This window comes from Rutilus rutilus (genome assembly GCF_951802725.1).
Source record: "Rutilus rutilus genome assembly, chromosome: 7".
In the NCBI taxonomy this organism is placed as follows: Eukaryota; Metazoa; Chordata; class Actinopteri; order Cypriniformes; family Leuciscidae; genus Rutilus; species Rutilus rutilus.
In genome coordinates this window covers 20302029-20322043 of record NC_140221.1, presented here as the reverse complement: position 1 = coordinate 20322043, position 20015 = coordinate 20302029, and the positions used below count along the sequence as shown (strand labels likewise).

General features: G+C 37.7%; 1 protein-coding gene across 5 annotated transcripts in view; it reads right to left on the bottom strand.

Annotated features, from left to right (window-relative positions):
• slc4a4a (solute carrier family 4 member 4a) overlaps positions 1 to 18949 on the bottom strand; it is a 70761-nt gene extending 51812 nt beyond the window's left edge. For 2 of the 5 annotated variants that reach the window (XM_084415227.1, XM_084415232.1), the window contains exons 1-2: positions 11269 to 11560; positions 6445 to 6618 (exon numbers count right to left, since the gene is read on the bottom strand). In XM_084415227.1, coding sequence (XP_084271353.1) covers positions 6445 to 6618; positions 11269 to 11455 — 361 coding nt within the window. In that variant the 5' untranslated portion in view covers positions 11456 to 11560. Of the gene's footprint in view, positions 1 to 6444; positions 6619 to 11268; positions 11582 to 18323; positions 18413 to 18559 lie in introns of those variants that run through there. The other 3 variants (XM_084415230.1, XM_084415229.1, XM_084415228.1) reach the window with 3 other exon arrangements.
• Positions 18950 to 20015: the final 1066 nt, after the last annotated feature.

Sequence of the window (20015 nt, the reverse complement as noted above, 5' to 3'; positions counted from 1 at the left end):
AGGCAGGCAGATTTTTATTTTTAAGTATTTTTTTTTATTATTTTTTTAGGATACTATGCATCCTGATAAAGTTCCCTTGGCCTTTGGAATTAAAATAGCCCCACATCATCACATAGCCTTCACCATACCTAGAGATTGGCATGGTTTTATTTCAGTTAGCCTAATAGCTAGTTTGATTTGCATTGAGAGATGATCTTATGGAAAGTACCCCATGCCAATCTCTAGGTATGGTGAAGGCTATGTGATGATGTGGGGCTATTTTAATTCCAAAGGCCAAGGGAACTTTATCAGGATGCATAGTATCCTAAACAAAAAATAAATAAAAAATACTTAAAAATAAAAATCTGCCTGCCTCTATGGGAATTTAACATAGGGGTGTCCAAACTTATGCACCCTGTATTTTAAGGAAGAACATTTATTTATTTACGATACATTATTCATTCACAAAGAAAATTGGTGTCCTTAAAGGTTGGATTTTTCCAAATTTTTTAAATTAAGGCATTAAGTTCAATTTCCAAAAGATGATTTTTTATTCCTCTTTTTAGTCAACTTTAGCATGGGTGTCTAAACTTATGCATAGCACTGTATAGCAGATGAATAAAACCGAGAACCAAAACTTTCAGTGGAAGATAAATCACATGCAATTTTTAGACTACATAATAGACAGAGATCACTGTGCATCATAGTAGTGATAATACACAGTGTTGGTCTATTTGTATTCACACATATCCGAGTGTGATCTGGTCACTTCCTGGTCATTGGGAATAGTGTGTGGGTAGACATGTGGTCAGCTATAAGCACCTTTAATCCCAAACATCCCCCAAAGCACAGTCAGAGGAAGCATGTCCAGACACTCTCTATGTTTCAATACTACATGTTCAACTGCTGCCCAATATTATCATACACAAAGCTGACAAACATGTATACACTAGAATGTGATAATCCATCCAAAACAGCATTCGACTAAACAGTGTTTCCACATTCACATGCAGACCAGATTATTCATTTCTATCGTAATAGCAAGGAGACCACTATTTTGTTCATGTCCGATATTAACTAACTAGTCAAGAAAATAAAGTTTTGATATTGCTGGCAATCACATATGTGGGTCTGACTTAGGAAGGTAAGATTAACTAATTATAACCTGCAGTGGAGGAAGAGAATAACTATAGTTGAGAGGATTACAGTGCACCAGCCCTCCTGCCTCAGGGTTTAAGAGATCTCCTGTGGGACATCCTACTCAGCAGAGGGTCTGACTGGCTCCCATTGATGACGTTTAAAATGATCAAGAGACACAGAGAGAAGGGACAGAGCATCCGTTATAAATCAAGTCAAAACTAAAACTAATCTTTTAATCTTAAAAGTTTGATGTAAAAAAATAAAATAATCAGTGGTGTAATGAGACCGTCTCTGTGACTTTTCTTGAAAAAAGATTTTGCTTGGATCCTCTCAATGCAAAAAAAAAAAAAAAAAGCAAAACACACACAATACCATGTCACTCATGCCGTTTTCATTGAAGCACGCACGTCACTCTGAGATCACGCTGCATGCACACTCACAGAAGCATTCAGGAGCACACTGTCCCACAACTTTTATTAATAAAATAGCTTTGCTACTAAATCCCTGTTATATTTCTCATTAACTAGGGGGTAAAATTGCTGTTTTTTAAGTAGTTATACTCACAGCTTCATTTTTTAAAAGAGAGAGACGCTGAACAGACACAAGAAAATCACACGTGCATCTCTCATCTCTTGCTCTCTCTCTCTATATAATGATTTTAAAAAATGCTATAATTCATTCATTGAAATAAAGGCAATCCGCAGTATTTTATCTCTAAGTGCATTTACATGCATCATTGTGATTATAATGGGATTTTGGCAATATTACATTTAAACTTTATCTCATGTAAAAGCAAATTTCGATCAAACTAATGCGATCAATCTCATAATCATAGTAACCATATTCAAATTAAACTATGTTTGTGCGTTTTGTGTGGTTTGCTTATTAATTCCTAAATGAGCAATCATTACAGTTTAATCTAATGCCGGGGACACACTTAACGACAAGCTGAAACTTTCTAAGACTGAACTGAACACACTTACAGACTTTTCACCTACTGTAGCAGATTTTAACACCGACTGTGAACACCGACTGAACGCAACTGTCTCTGACTCGGCGCGTTTAGGCATGATCAGTCGTAAGTATCAAATTACATTTATAATCAGCCTTACAGTCGTTAAGTGTGTTCCCAGCTTAAGCGTTATGTTAACGGTCTTGTGGAGTGATTCACCAAGCGTATAAGCCGCAGCGCTTACACAATTGTGATCATGCCACAGCAAGAGGTCTATTGCAATGCTGTCAGGGTACGCCATCTAAGCTACGGATATGAGAAAAGGTTAAAGTGAAACAAGCATTTGCGCTTGCAGCACGTGTATACACAATGATTTTGTTTGTATTGTTAATTTCTTCCATTAACCTGTGCAACTGTGCAGGGTGAAAAGTTGCTTCACAAATGTATAGCAATAGTCTCTTTCAGCTGTTTCACAACTGTGCTACAAACTCAAAAATCTAGAGCGACTAGGAAAAAGCTGCTCAACTGTGGCATTGGCTGTACAGCCTTTAACTATATCTGGAAAAAGATGTTTGTGTTGGGGAGGGCTCTGGGCTTTGTTGGGGGGGTTATTTAATGTATGATACATGTGCAGCAGCAGCATGTCTTACATGCTCACAGCAATGTCTGTGAATGTACTACAATAGAAAGTCTCAGTAATTGCTCAGTACAGCGGCTGCAGGGTAGCAGATCTATTCCGCCAAGACCAAATATATTAACATTGCCATTTCCATTACATGCCAATTTCTCAGAGAGTTGTCATTACAGAAATGCATCACAGTGAGCATAAGACAGACTTATTTTAAATAGCTTTGAATATAAAAATCTCACAAAACAATGGGCAGTTGCCTCTAACTGTAAAGCTCACATCAGATCATTAGCAATGATCTCACACAACACAGAGGAGAGTTTCCCGCCAATATTTGGACGCATGAAAATGAACCATAGTGCTGAATTGGAGGTACTAAGGCATGTTTTTAACTGGAGGAAAAGAGATCGGAATAAGACAGAGGTTTATTCAGCACTAAAAAATACAGTTAAGGGTAACAGCAGCTCGAAAGACTGACTTCAGAGCACTGAAGCAGAATTCATCCTAAAAACAAGGCCAGTTTAAAGAGATACAATATTCTGGCTTTATTTACTCAACCTTATGTCATTCCAAATTTGTATGGCTTTTTGATTGCAATCAATGTGCTGGTCAATCTTTTTCATGCAATTACAAAAAAAGCCTGGAGCTTTCTAGCTTCATCAAATTACCTTAAAAGTGGTCCATATGACTAGTGATCTGTAATCAAAGTACTCAAATCATTTGAAAGCTTTTAGAGATGAACACATTTAAATGTAATTTTTACTGACAACTAATCTTCCCCTCCAGGTTAACTGCTGCAACCAAATCTGTTGGTTCAGTTTTGTGAATCAACAATTCATTGAAAAGACACGACTCCAAAAGAACGATATATACAGAAATCATGCATGCATCATGCATTCTCTCAAGAAAGTCATATAGTCAGATTTTATGCTGCCTGTTTGTAATTTTGAAGATTGACTCACTTTTATTATACTGAAAGGGATATTCTTAAAAAAATAAAATTTAGTATTCCACAGAAAAAATGTATTCTTGGGTAAACTATTCCTTTAAGCAGCAGGGATATGAACACATTCAGAACATTTCCTGCTTGCAATTTATTTATTTATTTTACATTATACTGTTCACATTTAAAAAAGATTTATGATGTTATTTGTTGCAGCCTATAAAGAGGAAGATTGATACTAACAAACATGCATCCGGATTAGGGATAACAATCAGGAAGTAATCCATCTACAGACAAAGGTCAGTACTCGCGCTGCTCAGGGTCAAAAGGCAAGGAGCCAGAACATTGTTACATGTGGGACTGCCCTAATCTTCTGCATTATATCAATTTCCATCAGAAAAATCCATTGCATGGGAAAAGCAGACACTGACACACTTTACAACAATATATGTGTCGACAATTTTGCATGTACAAAACATATACGCATATAAAAATGAGGTTTGATTCTTTGTGTAAGAATGTATGAGAGCTCACTCTCACTTTCAGTTAACTTCTACTTAAATGCAAGAAGACCTAAACAGGAAGTCCTGCCCCAAATTCACACCATTAGTTGAGCCAGAAGTTAATTTGTCCAAATGACCTACAAATAGCTTACTTATAGTTGTGTGCATATTGAAATAGAATAGGAGAAGGTATTTTAAAGGGATGGTTCGGAGTAAAATCAACCTAGGGTCCTTTGTACCATGACCTCGAACCAAACACCCCCCCCCCCAGACAGGCTTTTCCCAAATCACGGAAATGACCTCGACATCCGGGTTAGCAGTAGCATAAGCCGTCAGGCAAGTGTTATTTAAATAAACTCCTGATGTAATAATAAACTTTCCAATGGCTCGTTTTATGAGTACAGAACCTATTTGTACTACTGTATAAGTTTGGTACCATTCTGGGCATTATTAGTGGGGTAATTTACGAGATACAACCTTGGATCCGTTAGCGCCTGCACTAAGCCATTCGGCTGATATCTCTAAATAAGCTCTAACTTTAATAATGTTCGACCAAGGGAATAAAAGCTTCTGGGGGGGGTGTTTGACTCGAGGTCATGGTGCAAAGGACCCTAGGTTGAAATTACTCAGAATCATCCCTTTAACACTGAAAAAAAATGACACGCATCCCTTTTAAGGATAAGGAAGAAGATTAATAGAATAAATTATTTTAAAAATCTTTGGGTTAATGCGTTCCTATGGAGCTAAAAAGGTAACACATAGCAATGCGGTTCAATTTGTTAACATTAGTTAACTACATTAGATAACATGAACCAACAATGAAAAATACTTCTGAAGCATTTAGTTTAATTTAAATTTTGGTTAATGTTAATTTAATATATTATTAAAACCAAAAGTTGTGTCTGCTAATATATATATATTTTAATTAACTAACATTAACAAAGATTAATATATATTGCATAATGCATTAACTAATGGGACCAAATTGTAAAGTGTATTGTAAAACATGTTTTTTGATAAAGGGAATTCAGAGGATAAATTGAAAGCCCAGAAATGGTAAGTCAGGTGAGCTCTGGGTCGACATCACTGTCAAGTTCTTGATTCTGCTTGGTTGCACTTGAGTTTCCATTAGGAGCTGAATACGTTTCAGATTAAGGTCAATAACCGAGTTTGTGCAGAGTCAGCACAGAAAACTGCACTAAAACCTCAGCAGATTTATTTATAAGAATAATTCAGCCAAAACTGCATCATTATTTACTCACCCTCATTTCGTTCCAAACCCTTATGCTATTCACTGGCACACAGTCAAAATAAAATCAAACTGTCTTTCAAATCAAACACAGCATCAACCGTCATTAGTTCTCAAGTGTCAAGTAACCGGTAATAATGATCTCAAACCTGTACACTATAGGTGTCATACTTAATTTGAAACCTGCAGTGGAGGTGAAGGTAAAGTTGTTAAGTAAAATATAGAGCACAAATCATAGGAACTACTTTTTTGAGATTGACCACCCTGTTTAGTATAAGCCAGTTTCTTTGTATGGAAACATTCTGTGTGAGGACTCTTTTGAAGATCACTTTTGTGTGTCCCAGTGAAATATAAATAAATAAAACCGAATGAAGGTTTAAATTGTCATAATGGTGAGTAAATGACAATAAAAAATTAAACCCACTCTTTTTATTTACTTTGAACAAGTCTATATGGCCACTGCATGGTTTTAAGGCAACATTTTCCTTATAAGACCTTGGAATCATCATGTACTTTCTCAGCCTCTCCCTCGCTTAAGTGATCCCTTTCACCTCCTCTCTTCCTCCTCATTCTCCCTTTCAGCTATCACATCATTAGAGAGCATTCAAAGTCCTGGCATCCAAATCAACAGAAACGCCTCCTAAGTGATCCTCCCTTGGGCGTATAATACCTCACCATTAGATATCTCAGACACACATACTTCCCTCCTTCAGCGGCTCACGTCAGGCAATCGTGACCCATTTGGATGGTTATTACTTACACGCAGGGGCCCTAGCCCTGTCTGTCCAAACACACTCATCCGCTGGCTAGGCAGCTCTGGATATCTGTTCTGACAAAGTAGAGTCAGCAGCAGCCTTGGCTTTTAGCTATGAGTGTGTGTGTGTGTGTGCGTGTGTGTGTGTGTGTGTGTGTGTGTGTGTGTGTGTGTGTGTGTGTGTGTGTGTGTGTGTGTGTGTGTGTGTGTGTGTGTGTGTGTGCGCGTGTGTTTGTGGTTCTGTGAAGGAGCCCTCAGCATTAATGTGAACTGATGGCTCTTTGGCAAGCGCTTACTGAGTGGTTTGAGGATGCTGTTGCTGGCCTCCTCATTGTTCTCTGCGTCTGACCTGTCCGAAGTGTTCTCAGTCACTTTCTCCTTTCTGTCCTTGTGACTGGTGCGCCGGCGATGACGTCTCCGTCGACGGTAGCTCTTAGGCACATGCACACCGATGTATATGGTGTGGTGACCTGAGAGAGTAAAATTGAGACGATAAGTCAGACTATTTAGATCACATGACATCACCCAAACCTAAGAAACACAAAAAGACTCCAGAAAACAATTGCTCTTCAGCATTAGCACACTGCAAAAAAAAAAAAAAAAAAATCTTTATTTTGGTCTTGTTTTCCAGTTAAAAAATATGGACCACAAACATTTGACCGTTAGTGTAAATTTGCCTTGAACATTTTTTTTATAATAATAATAATTGTTAAAAAACTTCTGCATTAACCTTTTTTGTTTTGTGATTTAGGATTAAACAAGAAAAAAAAAGTGGCAAAACCTACTTCATTCAAATATATTCTTTATAAAAAAGTCTTTGAATTTCAGATATTTTACATACATAGTTTCAACAACTATGATATTAAAACAGCAGCAGTTATCAAATGATGCTTGAACAACGAAGAAGTTGTTAACTGGGTTTAAATCCAGACACAGTGAGGTGAGAGCACTTTTGGTATTTTAAAGAAATAAGCAGGTGCCTGGATGATGGAATGATGCTGTGCATTTCCTTTAGAGAATCGCGGGCTAACGCATCCCAGGCAAAATGTGCAAAAACAACGCTATCAGTGGCTGCAGCTCGTTCTGAGTGAATTCCCCTCAGTATATCAAAAAAGCCCTTGATGACGTAGATAAACACTTACAGAATTAATTGACTCAGCCAAGTCAAGTAAATACAATAATGCCAGTCCTAACATTGTTGTTGTCATGAGATAAACGGCTCCCTCCTGTCAAGATAGCACAAGCCACGTGACCATCCCACAGCTACACACTTCAACATCTGTAAGATAAATAATGTGTAGTGTCACTGAGGTCAGGAGCTGAACGACGACTGTTTCCTTGCGGCCCATTGGTTACGGCATATGATGCAACCTGGGTAAAGACATAAATAAATGGCGTGACTTCCTCAACGCAATTTATGCAGGAAATTGTGGATTTCACCGGAGGGGTTTGCAGCAGACTGTCAAACTAAATATTTTGGCTGGAACAGCTAGCAGGTAGTGCGGAACGTCCAATGTTTAGATCTATATCATACAGACACTTTCCATGTCTCTCCCCAAAGTCACATGAAGTACATCTGTTAAAAATACATCCCACACGGTGTTACTATGTAACTTATTGAAATATTCTTTAATGCATCTCTAACTAGACCAGTGACATCAGTGCAGATCTGCAAACCAGACCTGATACAATCTATCCCTAAATTGTAAACTTTTTCAGGCTAGTGCTACAACTAAACTGAGATGTTTAATTAACCAGGCCATAATCTAACATGGCATGCGATCAAAGAAGCAATTTATATTAAAGTGTGCTGTGCATCTATAATTTAACTAAAATGAAACGCATGTCAATATTAATTAGAAAGGTCTTTCACAAAGCCAGTGTATTAGCCAACACACTTATTAGCTTTTGATGCACAACATTCTGACAACTAAAAATTTCGAGGTCAAAAATAATAAGGATTAGATTCTGGTCTGCAACATGGCAATCTGTGTCAAAAATTTTCAATTTAATACTTTCAGCCCAAGTATTAGAGACTCAGATGATCAGATCGATCAAAATTTTAGTATTTAAAGGGTTACAGTGCTAAAGCACGTCTCAAATTAAGGTTTTATACACCAATTGAAAGTATGATAAAAAATGAGTACAGTAAAACTAAGTCGAAGTCATATTCATGTCATGTAGGATTTATTCAGGTGCATCTGTACTTGTTTATCCACAGCCAATTACAAGGCTGTCTTTACATCTTCAGCCCAGCTGTAGTGCCACAGGTCACATAGTGATCATGATTCACCCCATCAGAGAGACTAATAGACCACCACAGTGATTTATAAGCCTCATGACATAATCAAGCATGACGAGGTTAAACGCAGGACAATCACCGCCATTAGGCGACAGACGAAGCCACTGGAAGCAGTGGCAACATGTCCCACACTTCGTTCACACTACCAGCATTTTGCATGTTGCGAGTGGCCGGCGGTAAGGTCGCTAGTGGGCGTTCCCGAATGACAACGCCCCACTGAATTAACTCCTATTGGTTGTCGCCCCAGAAAGTCACTCTTCATTTGCATAAAGTTAAACATATCTCAACTTTGTCGCTACGCTGGACATGCCAACATCCTGTCGCCAACTGTTGCTCATGTCGCCGGAAATCGCCAGCTCTCCACTGAAATGAATCGGATCGTGTCGCTTTGTCGCTGGTAGTGTGAACGCATCTTTAAATGGCTAGAGAGAACAAGTCCAGATGACTATAGATGATATGATGCGGGCACATTCTGTATTGTTTGTTTCTTGTTTTTATTTTCTGCATCGAAATTAGGTCTAAAACTACTTTCCGATGAGTCGAAAAAAAGGTTTTGCAAATAAATGAAAGGTACATAATGTCTAAACAGAAAAGAAAATCGCTTGGTTTTCAATCCAGTGTATCCTGAATTTAAGTGGAGATTTCTTCTAAAACAGTTGATCTTTATTATATTTGACTCAATCGTGAAGATACGACTGCTACTGTTTTTATGATCATATAATGATTTTCTTCTTCTGAAACAGAGACCTGCACGTTTTTGTGCACCTGCATTTGATACAAGTCAAAACTGTCTCCGGGACTTTGAACTACGGTCCTCTAGACCCTGACAAATATCAAACAAAGCAAAATGACAATGATTATCCACAGAACCTTAACACAAAGATCTGTTTGTATTTGTAAAACATCACCCATTCTTATAAATTATGCAGAGTGTGTTTAAACTGGATTCACAGCCCTGCTGTCTCTTTTCTTACAGGATAATACACTCTCACAGTCAGCGAGAGATCCCTGCATTTGGATGCAGTCCAAATTGTCTTTCCAAATGTGACATGCATATGTAATTACTGAGTGTGTTAATCTCATGTTTTCATCTTATTCTTATCTTATCTCATTACCAATATGTGTAACTTCATTAGTACGTTCACAATAGATCATATTTAATGTTACAATATAATTTGTCACAATGTCATAGTATGAATTACTTTTTGTGAATTACTGAGATTTTTTTTTTTATAGTATGATTTACTAATTTTTTTGCAAAATATGTCATCAATTATACAAAAAGCCTTTTTATAAATAAGTAATTCTAACAGTATTTTATTGTGTGGGGGGGGGGGGGGGGGGGGGGGCACATCATGGGTATAAATCATGTAGGTTGAGGAAGTGACTTAATTATGTGCCTGTTTGTCTAAAGTTAAGAATCAGTCAAAATGGTCCGCTCCAGGGCACATTCAGCATCTTTTCCGCAAACATTCTGGAAAATGATCGTAAATTGTAGACATTTAGCTTTTTTCTTTGCTTGTTTTAAACAAACAAATGGTGCAGAAAGATCATCGAGAACCATTTATGAATAGGGATCCCACCTATGCTGGGATGGGCGAGAGCAAATAAGGAAAAGGGAGTAAGAGCAAGGACTAAGAGAAGGAAAGGGAGAGGTAAGAGGGAGGGAGGAACCACACATTGTCGAGCCAGCTTTGTGCCAAGCTTCCTGTTCTTTCGGAGGGACCCTTTTCTATGCGACCATAGAAAGAGAGCTGAATTGGAGTGGCACGCAATTCGTCACCGGATAAAGCGTATTCCCTGATTCTGGCTGGGACATTATGGGCTTCAACATCTGAGCACCTTGTGTTACCGCAGTAACAGAGCTGTTGAGATGGAGGGTACAAGTACAGAAGATAGCGACACGCTACTGTGCATGCTAATATAGATGCTAATAAAGCTTTAGGCTATATCTAAAAGAACTGCGACATAGGCTCTTTGTCTAACAGGCACATGTTGTTATAGTTTACTTTGAGGGCAGGCCGACATTTTTTAGTTGTTGTTTTGGGGATTTCTAAGACTAATGTTTCTTCTTTCAACAGTAAAGTTTGGGGTCAGTAAGATTTTGTAAATACAATTTGAATAAAATTAATACTTATTATTAAACCGCTCCATCCAATTCCCATTTAAACAGCAGCGATAGTACTTCCATTTAAATAGTAGTAGTGTCCCTCAAAGATATGAAAAATGCAATTGTAATGCAAAAGTTTCTCTGGTTATGTTTAGAATAGCATACTGACATATACTAGTATGAAAATATTCAGAATGCACAGATGACCTACTACATTTTAAAATGAACAGCGTACAACAGAACATACAGTGTGAAATACTGTATCCTACAATCCAATGTGCTTGACTTGACCTTCTGTTTCCATTGTGACTAATTTTATTAAGTATTTAGTCTCTTTAGTATCTAGTTGTCTGACTTACAGTAAATAGATTCAAAAATGTATTAAAAAATAAATTGTGTACTTTTCTAAGTACCTTTCTAAACATGCTCCTAAACCACACCCTGATAAACAACACACACTAACACTCATTTAAATCTATCTTTGGACCGGAAGGAAACTGACAGGGTAAACACAAAATCACCTGGTATTTGTGCCCTACATCTTCATCACCTTAAAGTAAACACTAAACGTTCCACTCAAATCAAACTGTATCAAATCAAAACCAAATGATTTTTTCACACTTAGAACATTTTCTTGGTTCCAAACTTTGAAAAACAACAAATTAAACAATGAAAATAAGTGACTTTAGACTTTCATTTGGTACTTACCTTCAACCTCTTCCTGATCACACAAGTGCTTGAGAAGCGAGGCCCCTCTGTCCAGCACGGCCTCATCCTCCACCCTGTAGTAGTAAAAGAGGAAGAAAGACTGCTCACATTTATCTTCTAAAGACAGAGTGGAGCCGTAGCATCGCGGTTCATTCACTTGCAGTGTGTTTCTGCTAGTACTAGCCATTTTCCCAGGTTAGCAGGTACCGCTAACAAGGGGGAAGTTTTTGGTTCTGGATCCAGCCCTGGTTAGTAGATGTGTGGTGTAACTTACGAGACACAGTCCTGTTCTGAGGCTGCTGCCCTTGAGGGTACGCAGGAGCGGTCAGGTAGACATTGGGAGGGTAATCCCGTCTATGGGGGATGGGGCGGGCTGGGCAGCCTAGTAAGATGCTAATTGAGTCTGATGTCCAGGAGGTGTGAGCCAGGCTGCCACACACAGATTTCAGATCAGCTAAAGAGCGATGCTAATGCTAATACAACAAGCTACACGTGGGTGGAATAAACACTGAGCATGAACACAAACGCTGTTTATGACAATCGGATTTCTCCATCTGGTCTATTATACTCAAAAGTGATCCACGAAGCACACACACGCACATTAACAAAAGGCTGGAGTAATATCACATGGTTATGGGGCATTATTATACGCCCTTGTGGCATTAAATCAGTAATGAAATATCCTAATCAGTCCTGAGATGGGAAACTTTACAAACAATCAATGTTCACTGTATTTCTCTGGAAAATAAATCACACTTGACTAAGTCACACCAGGTCAAATTTGCATTGTTGAGATTCCATCGGTACGTTACATTTTACTACATTTAAAAATAATGTAAAAATTGTGAGTTATATTCAGAAAAATACAGTAGTATTTTGTTAGCAAATAAAACTAATCAAAATAAATTGAATGTGCTTTTATAAATAAAAAAAATTAAAAAAATAAAATAATACAAATAATTTAAAATAAAACAGATGCATGTTTAAGCATAACAAAAACATACAGCAAAAAGGACAAATTTGTCCAATATACTGGATGTTTGGAATAAGGAGGATGAATATCCATAACACTGCCGAAATTAACTCATTTCCTGATTGACATTTTTCAATAAGAGTATGCTATTCCATACAGATTTTTTTTAATGAAGTGAAGTCAGTTATATTACTGGAAAAGTTGTTGTTAATTTCAATACTTTGAGCTAAAACAGTTCCCTTTCGAACGGTCACTTCGTATTGCGTAGCTACAGTGAGGAAAATAAGTATTTGAACACCCTGCTATTTTGCTAGTTCTCCCACTTAGAAATCATGGAGGGGTCTGAAATTGTCATCGTAGGTGCATGTCCACTGTGAGAGACATAATCTAAAAAAAATAAAAAATCCAGAAATCACAATGTATGATTTTTTAACTATTTATTTGTATGATACAGCTGCAAATAAGTATTTGAACACCTGAGAAAATCTATGTTAATATTTGGTACAGTAGCCTTTGTTTCCAATTACAGAGGTCAAACGTTTCCTGTAGTTTTTCACCAGGTTTGCACACACTGCAGGAGGGATTTTGGCCCACTCCTCCACACAGATCTTCTCTAGATCAGTCAGGTTTCTGGGCTGTCGCTGAGAAACACGGAGTTTGAGCTCCCTCCAAAGATTCTCTATTGGGTTTAGGTCTGGAGACTGGCTAGGCCACGCCAGAACCTTGATATGCTTCTTACAGAGCCACTCCTTGGTTATCCTGGCTGTGTGCTTCGGGTCATTGTCATGTTGGAAGACCCAGCCTCGACCCATCTTCAATGCTCTAACTGAGGGAAGGAGGTTGTTCCCCAAAATCTCGCAATACATGGCCCCGGTCATCCTCTCCTTAATACAGTGCAGTCTCCCTGTCCCATGTGCAGAAAAACACCCCCAAAGCATGATGCTACCACCCCCATGCTTCACAGTAGGGATGGTGTTCTTGGGATGGTATTATATAAAAAGTTATATTTTGGTCTCATCTGACCACATGACTTTCTCCCATGACTCCTCTGGATCATCCAAATGGTCATTGGCAAACTTAAGACGGGCCTTGACATGTGCTGGTTTAAGCAGGGGAACCTTCCGTGCCATGCATGATTTCAAACCATGACGTCTTAGTGTATTACCAACAGTAACCTTGGAAACGGTGGTCCCAGCTCTTTTCAGGTCATTGACCAACTCCTCCCGTGTAGTTCTGGGCTGATTTCTCACCTTTCTTAGGATCATTGAGACCCCACGAGGTGAGATCTTGCATGGAGCCCCAGTCCGAGGGAGATTGACAGTCATGTTTAGCTTCTTCCATTTTCTAATGATTGCTCCAACAGTGGACCTTTTTTCACCAAGCTGCTTGGCAATTTCCCCGTAGCCCTTTCCAGCCTTGTGGAGGTGTACAATTTTGTCTCTAGTGTCTTTGGACAGCTCTTTGGTCTTGGCCATGTTAGTAGTTGGATTCTTACTGATTGTATGGGGTGGACAGGTGTCTTTATGCAGCTAACGACCTCAAACAGGTGCATCTAATTTAGGATAATAAATGGAGTGGAGGTGGACATTTTAAAGGCAGACTAACAGGTCTTTGAGGGTCAGAATTCTAGCTGATAGACAGGTGTTCAAATACTTATTTGCAGCTGTATCATACAAATAAATAGTTAAAAAAATCATATATTGTGATTTCTGGAATTTTTTTTTTTAGATTATGTCTCTCACAGTGGACATGCACCTACGATGACAATTTCAGACCCCTCCATGATTTCCAAGTGGGAGAACTTGCAAAATAGCAGGGTGTTCAAATACTTATTTTCCTCACTGTATACGCAGAGGGGAAACTCCTTTTCCTCGATTTACTGAAGCTTTTATGTAAAACGCATTTGCAGCTGCACAGCTAGCACATTGAGCGTCTGGCTTGCTCATAGGCTGTGCTGCAGCAACTGCATATCCAATGGCGCAAACAGTTTTAAACCAACAAATACACAAGAGTTCTAAAGTGTCAACAAAACTTCATATGTTCAAAATGTAGAATAACATTTACATCTTTCTATAATAAGATGCTATTATAGTCAGTTCTGAATGGACTGATGTAGGGCATGAAGCAGTTGTTAGTAAACTTTCATCCGACCTGATCTGGCTAAAACTAATGGTACTTCTCATTTCTTATTTGTGCATTCTCTTTTTATTTCCTAGCTTCCTTTCCTCATGTCTCAGCTCCACCCCCCGTAGGATACGAGGGAAGGATGCAGGTTAAGAAATTCATAATAAATAATAAAGCAAGAGGCCCTGTTGAAATATGTGAGATGTATTTCAACTAAAAAAGTAAAGCATACATTAAAATTATTTTTATATAGCCTAGATTTTATATGTGCAATTTATATGTGCATCAGGTTTTTGCGACAAAAAAAGACTTCCGCAGAGGATACACCTGTGCATCCTCGCTCATAGCTCCTCTGGAATCTTCCTCGCTCCTCGTTCCTCACGGTGCAAATACAGAATTGAGATGTCTTTCTCCAAGGCTTTCTTTGATTGGTTTCCGGGTCACAGGCTGAAGGACGGAGGAGCGAGGAAACGAGGAAGCATTTGTGTATTGAGAAGCAACCTATAAATTTTGTGAATATCACAATAATAATGCATAATATTTTTGTTTTTGGCTATTTACTAAAGAGTATGATGTTAATTTCAAAATTCTTCCATGTACAATAACACTAATTTGAATATTAACACATCAAAGGAATGTCTTTTTTGAGACGTCATCACACTCTGCATGTAAAAGGTATGCCGTAAACTCTATGTGGTGTGCTTTATAATTGCATCTTCAGGACAATGTAGCCATTTGTCCACTATAGGGACAAAGATTTTTGCTCCTAGCGAGGTGTGACTGCTATTTGTCACTTTAGGAAGAAGTCCAGACTGAAACAATTCAGGCACTGACATTTCTCTAAGGTAAGGTAAGACTAAAGGTGTGAAGAAAATGGATAGGATGTTATTTGTTCTGATCACAATCATCTTTTCAGGTTTGAAAATGTGAATTTGACCTCTAAAATCCATTAAAACCTTCCTTTTTTTCTTTTCTTTTTTTGCCTGGAGAACACACTCAGATAATGATTTCCTCTGTGGGCTCCTTACAACATGAATTGTCACTGAATGTTTACAAAACCATAAAAACAAACCAAAATGTAAACACAAACAGGAAGGATAGAGCTTATTCCTCTGATAAGAGCACAGAGCTCCCTGAGAGCCCAGTGTCAGTGCATATCTCGACTAGATGCAATCAGGCATGCTGAAAAGATGCCAAGTTTAACCACTCAATTCAGTAACCCAGGCTCATTGAAAAAAGCGTGCCTGTGGTGACATTTCTGCACAATGATATCACATTGCTTCTTGCATGTTTCAGTGAAATGTCAAATGAGTGGCGCTAGAAGTGTGTTCAGTTTTATCTGAAACAGATTAATGTTTTATTTTGTTGGTTGTCTAATGAAATGAAATGTCCTGTGAGTGGTGGCACATCGAGAGGATTATGTGATCCAAGCGCAAACATGTATCAGTTTAGAAATCATGCACTATGGTAAAAGTATTACGCAAGGAACCACACGAAAATAAGTCTTTGTTAATCGATAATCTGCCCCTGTATTCATAATTTGTTTTAAAGTCACCATGAGGTCAAGATGGACGAATCTTATTTTTAATGGAATATTGTAGTGTTTATTATAAATGATTTATCCGTGCATATCATTATTTTTGACTAAATTAATGTGCCTTAATCTTTAATCAAAATAACTTCTCCTTCCTCTTGCAGCGACATCTCTTCTATTCTTTGATGACTTGTTAACTGGTGCGGGGGCGGGATCAACCTGTCACTCACATGACATCACAGCTATTGCAAACCACAACCATGCAACAATCTAATCAGTTCCCCATGGACAAAATCAAGTCCCACCCTAAAAAAAATTCTCATTCATGAAGCCATTTCACTGGGATATATGTCACAATAGGGAATAAAAGACTCTTCATGCTGACTTTAAAAGGAATTGTTAGTATGTTACTGCCTCTAGTGCTCATTTCAGCTAGAACCTGCAATGAATTGCATGTATAGGTAACATTTTTTGCAAAAATGTAGATAGAGGCACGTTTTTCCAATGAGCCTAGGTGACAGTCTACAGCAGGTCAAGCTATAAGTCACCCAAAGGGCCATTTAACTTTTATAAAAGTTAAAAGCTAACCGTTAGTAATACACTAACGACCATTTAAAAAACTATATCACAAGGCCTGTGGGGGTTTTACAATTATACATGTTGTTAAACAATAACTATATACGGTAGGTTAACTGTGACCCAAACAAGGTGTAAATTATTGTATAGCACTTGGTTATCCGTGACGTGATATAATACTAGACGACTGGTTAAAAGGTCAATGAATATTGGCTAACACAGAGCTTGTGGACATGACTGTCTCTTTCTAACAGCTAGACTTTACACACAGCATGGTTAATACTGTTAATAGCAACCATCAACAATACCAGCTTTATAGACAGTGTCAAAAATGATAACCCGTATTATAAATCACAGACTTCTACAAAACAATCCTGTTTATAGTAATCTTACTTGTACGGAATGTACAAAATGTAGGGAAAAAATTATCTTAGAGGCAAAGGTAGGCTCTCGATTAGCCCAGGGTTTGTTAAAAGGTACAAAAATGCAAAAAAGGTCTGCACTCTATTGAAACTGCTTTTTGAACATCACACTCTGTCCCATCAGATTAAAACTGTCCCTCTTCCTCCCCCAATCTTCATTGCCACCTATGGAACAGATATTGACACAGCAGGCACACAGTGCTCCTTCACATGAGATGAGTTCACCTCACGTTTCCTTAAAAACACTTTGGTGTCAATTGGGTAAAGTATCATTTCAGCATTGCTGTCTTGGGCAACTGACGACTGACCAGAATTAAGAACATATTTAAAAGTCTTTGAAGGTAAATACATGGGAAATATTATAGCATAATAAACTACACCCACACTTAACAATACAAGCAAGACTGGTAAGAGGTAACAGAATATTTTCAACTATTTATAAATAAAATCTACATGGCCAATATTCCCATAAAGGCAAATGAAATCAATTAGTTCTCCTTTTTTTAAAGTGATTTCTTTAGTGTTTTATGGATATCAGTTTGGATTACATATCTGGCCTCAACTGAGAGAATAATTCTCCAATAATTTTAGCTTCTGTGTAATATTGTATCGCTGATTTTTGAGAACTGGGACATGGCAGACTACAAAGGAGAAAAAATATAGGTATAAATAAGTTTAGGCCTACATATTAACAAATTGTTTTGGATGTATCTGCTGAACATGAAAAGCATTGACCTGAGTTTGGTTGTAGGGCTATTGCATGTTTATTATAGGCTATAGGTTATATGCTTCATTCACATGAATGAATGAATCAATCAAGCCGACTTTAGTTCCAATCGAACTGTTATTAGTTAATAAGACAATCTTATGGTTTTGACAGCTGAAGGTGTTGATAAATTAGCCACGTTTTGCATAACATATATTAAATGCAGTAGCCAACTTTTTCTGATAAAGTTAGTTGCTAATAACTTAAAATGAGGGATATTACTAAAAAAAATATCCAACAGAATGTCTTCATAATTTGTATGATTGAGTTGACCTATAGAGTCAATGGCAGAAATCATTAATGCAATTACTTAAAACTGCAAAACTGCAACAATAACAAAAACACTATAAAGCTAAACAGAGCTTGTGATGTTGAACTTACAGCAGATTAGATATGGAAAGAGGACCTTCAGAATGACTTAGCTATATTCATTTTAGAAAGCTTAAGGTTTTCGTGCATTGCCTATGACGGTGCTGGAAAAAAATGGGACATTTGTCCCATGTGTGGAGACTCATTCATAAACAGTTTACAGTGTTTGTTATTGTATATGGGGCTTTCAGATGCTATTCTTCTGCTATGAATTGGATGAGACTTGTTAACTGAACTGTAACCCGAATCACAGAACCGGTTAATATAGAAACAGTTTTCGGGGTTTCTTACCTCTTCCCGGCGCTCATTTTGTGAAGTTGAATAGCTGATAGTTTATCCCAGTGGTTTGGTGTTTCAGTCCAGCGCGATCAATAGAAACACTGCAACGGCAAACGTGTCAACTGTCCGGTTAACTTACTGGGCGCTCTCAAAACATTGACAACACTGGTTTTAATTACTCCTTAGAAGAACTTTTTCTAATAGCAAGAAGAAGAAGAAAGTGCCAAAGAAAAGAACATTAAAAATACCTCCAGTTCTGTCTGAATGTGCCCCGCCGCATGTGACAGACGCGCGTCTGCTGAAGCAGCAGAACAACTGGACGCTTCAAAATGCGCGTTTCATTTATTACTAGCCGCTGCTAGTCACGTCACAGCACGAGTGGGGTGGGAGGTCAAGAAGTTTACCTTGAGTAAGATGAGACTAACACATATTTCTCTGAGAAGACGGCAATTCACTACAGTAAGAAGACGACTGAATATGGTACACGCCTCAGCGTAGACATAAGAAACCCGCGTGTCTAGTTTAACGTGCGCTCAAGTGATCAACGGATTCAAAGTGGACCCGAAGTTTGGCGGAGGGATGAAAGAAAGCAGGTACTTCGTGCGCGCGCGCGCACCTTGTGGCTACTTCACGTTCACGTGAGACACAGCGACACCTTCTGAAGAAATCTCACACAGACTACATTGTTACTCAGGTAAGTCAAAATACACGTTAGGTAAAACGTGTGAAATGTTTTCATGTTAAACTTAGAATGTAGGCTTATTTGAATGCACTTTTTTGAATAAGATTTATTGAAAGATGGATATTTTATTTTATTTTGTTATAGCCTATAGGCTATTAATCATTATGTTATGTTATGTTATGTTATGTTATGTTATGTTATGTTATGTTATGTTATGTTATGTTATGTTATGTTATGTTAGGTTTCATTTCAATTGGATGAAACAGAAACCAAACAAAACATGCTACTTAGACACATAGGCCTACACATTTACACACAAACACTCTAGTAGGCTACATGATACATTATTAAATGCTCAGTCGGAGAGCCTCTCTCTGAAGGTCAGCCATTCTTTTGCTCTCCCCGGTAGGAATAAAAGCCATATGTGCAAAGGGAGTGGACTCAAGTCCAGATATGTTAGAGGATGGTAGGCAAAAATAATGGTTGAAAAAAAATATTTTAGAACAGTCATATTTAAATGTATGTACATTATTGTCTTTAGTTTCTTTACACACAGACTCTACTCTTGTTTGTTTGTTTGTTTGTTTGTTTGTTTGTTTTTTGTCTGAATCACATTAGGCAGAACACTTCATTAAATACCGCGGTGAATGAAACTTTGAAGGTGGTGGAAAGTAGCCTAACTGATAACTATTAATAATAGCTGTTTTTTTATATATATTTGCGCTTTTGAGTTTTGAACTGTAGCTAAACTTTTAGCTGAAATAATAATTTAGATTTAGTCTAATTTTTAATAAAATTTAGTTTTCTTTTAGAATAAATTTGATTTAATGATTCAAAGGTCTCCTACATAAGCTGCATGGAGAATAGATGGATGAATTCAAAGATCTTATTTTCAGAGCGTAATGAAAATTGTCAGCATTACAATTTATACCATTTATGTTTTTGAATTAGAAGAATTTATGTTGCTTTCATAGAGATGCTCATTTTGTAGTCCTATAAAACTCAGAAGAGATTTAGCATTT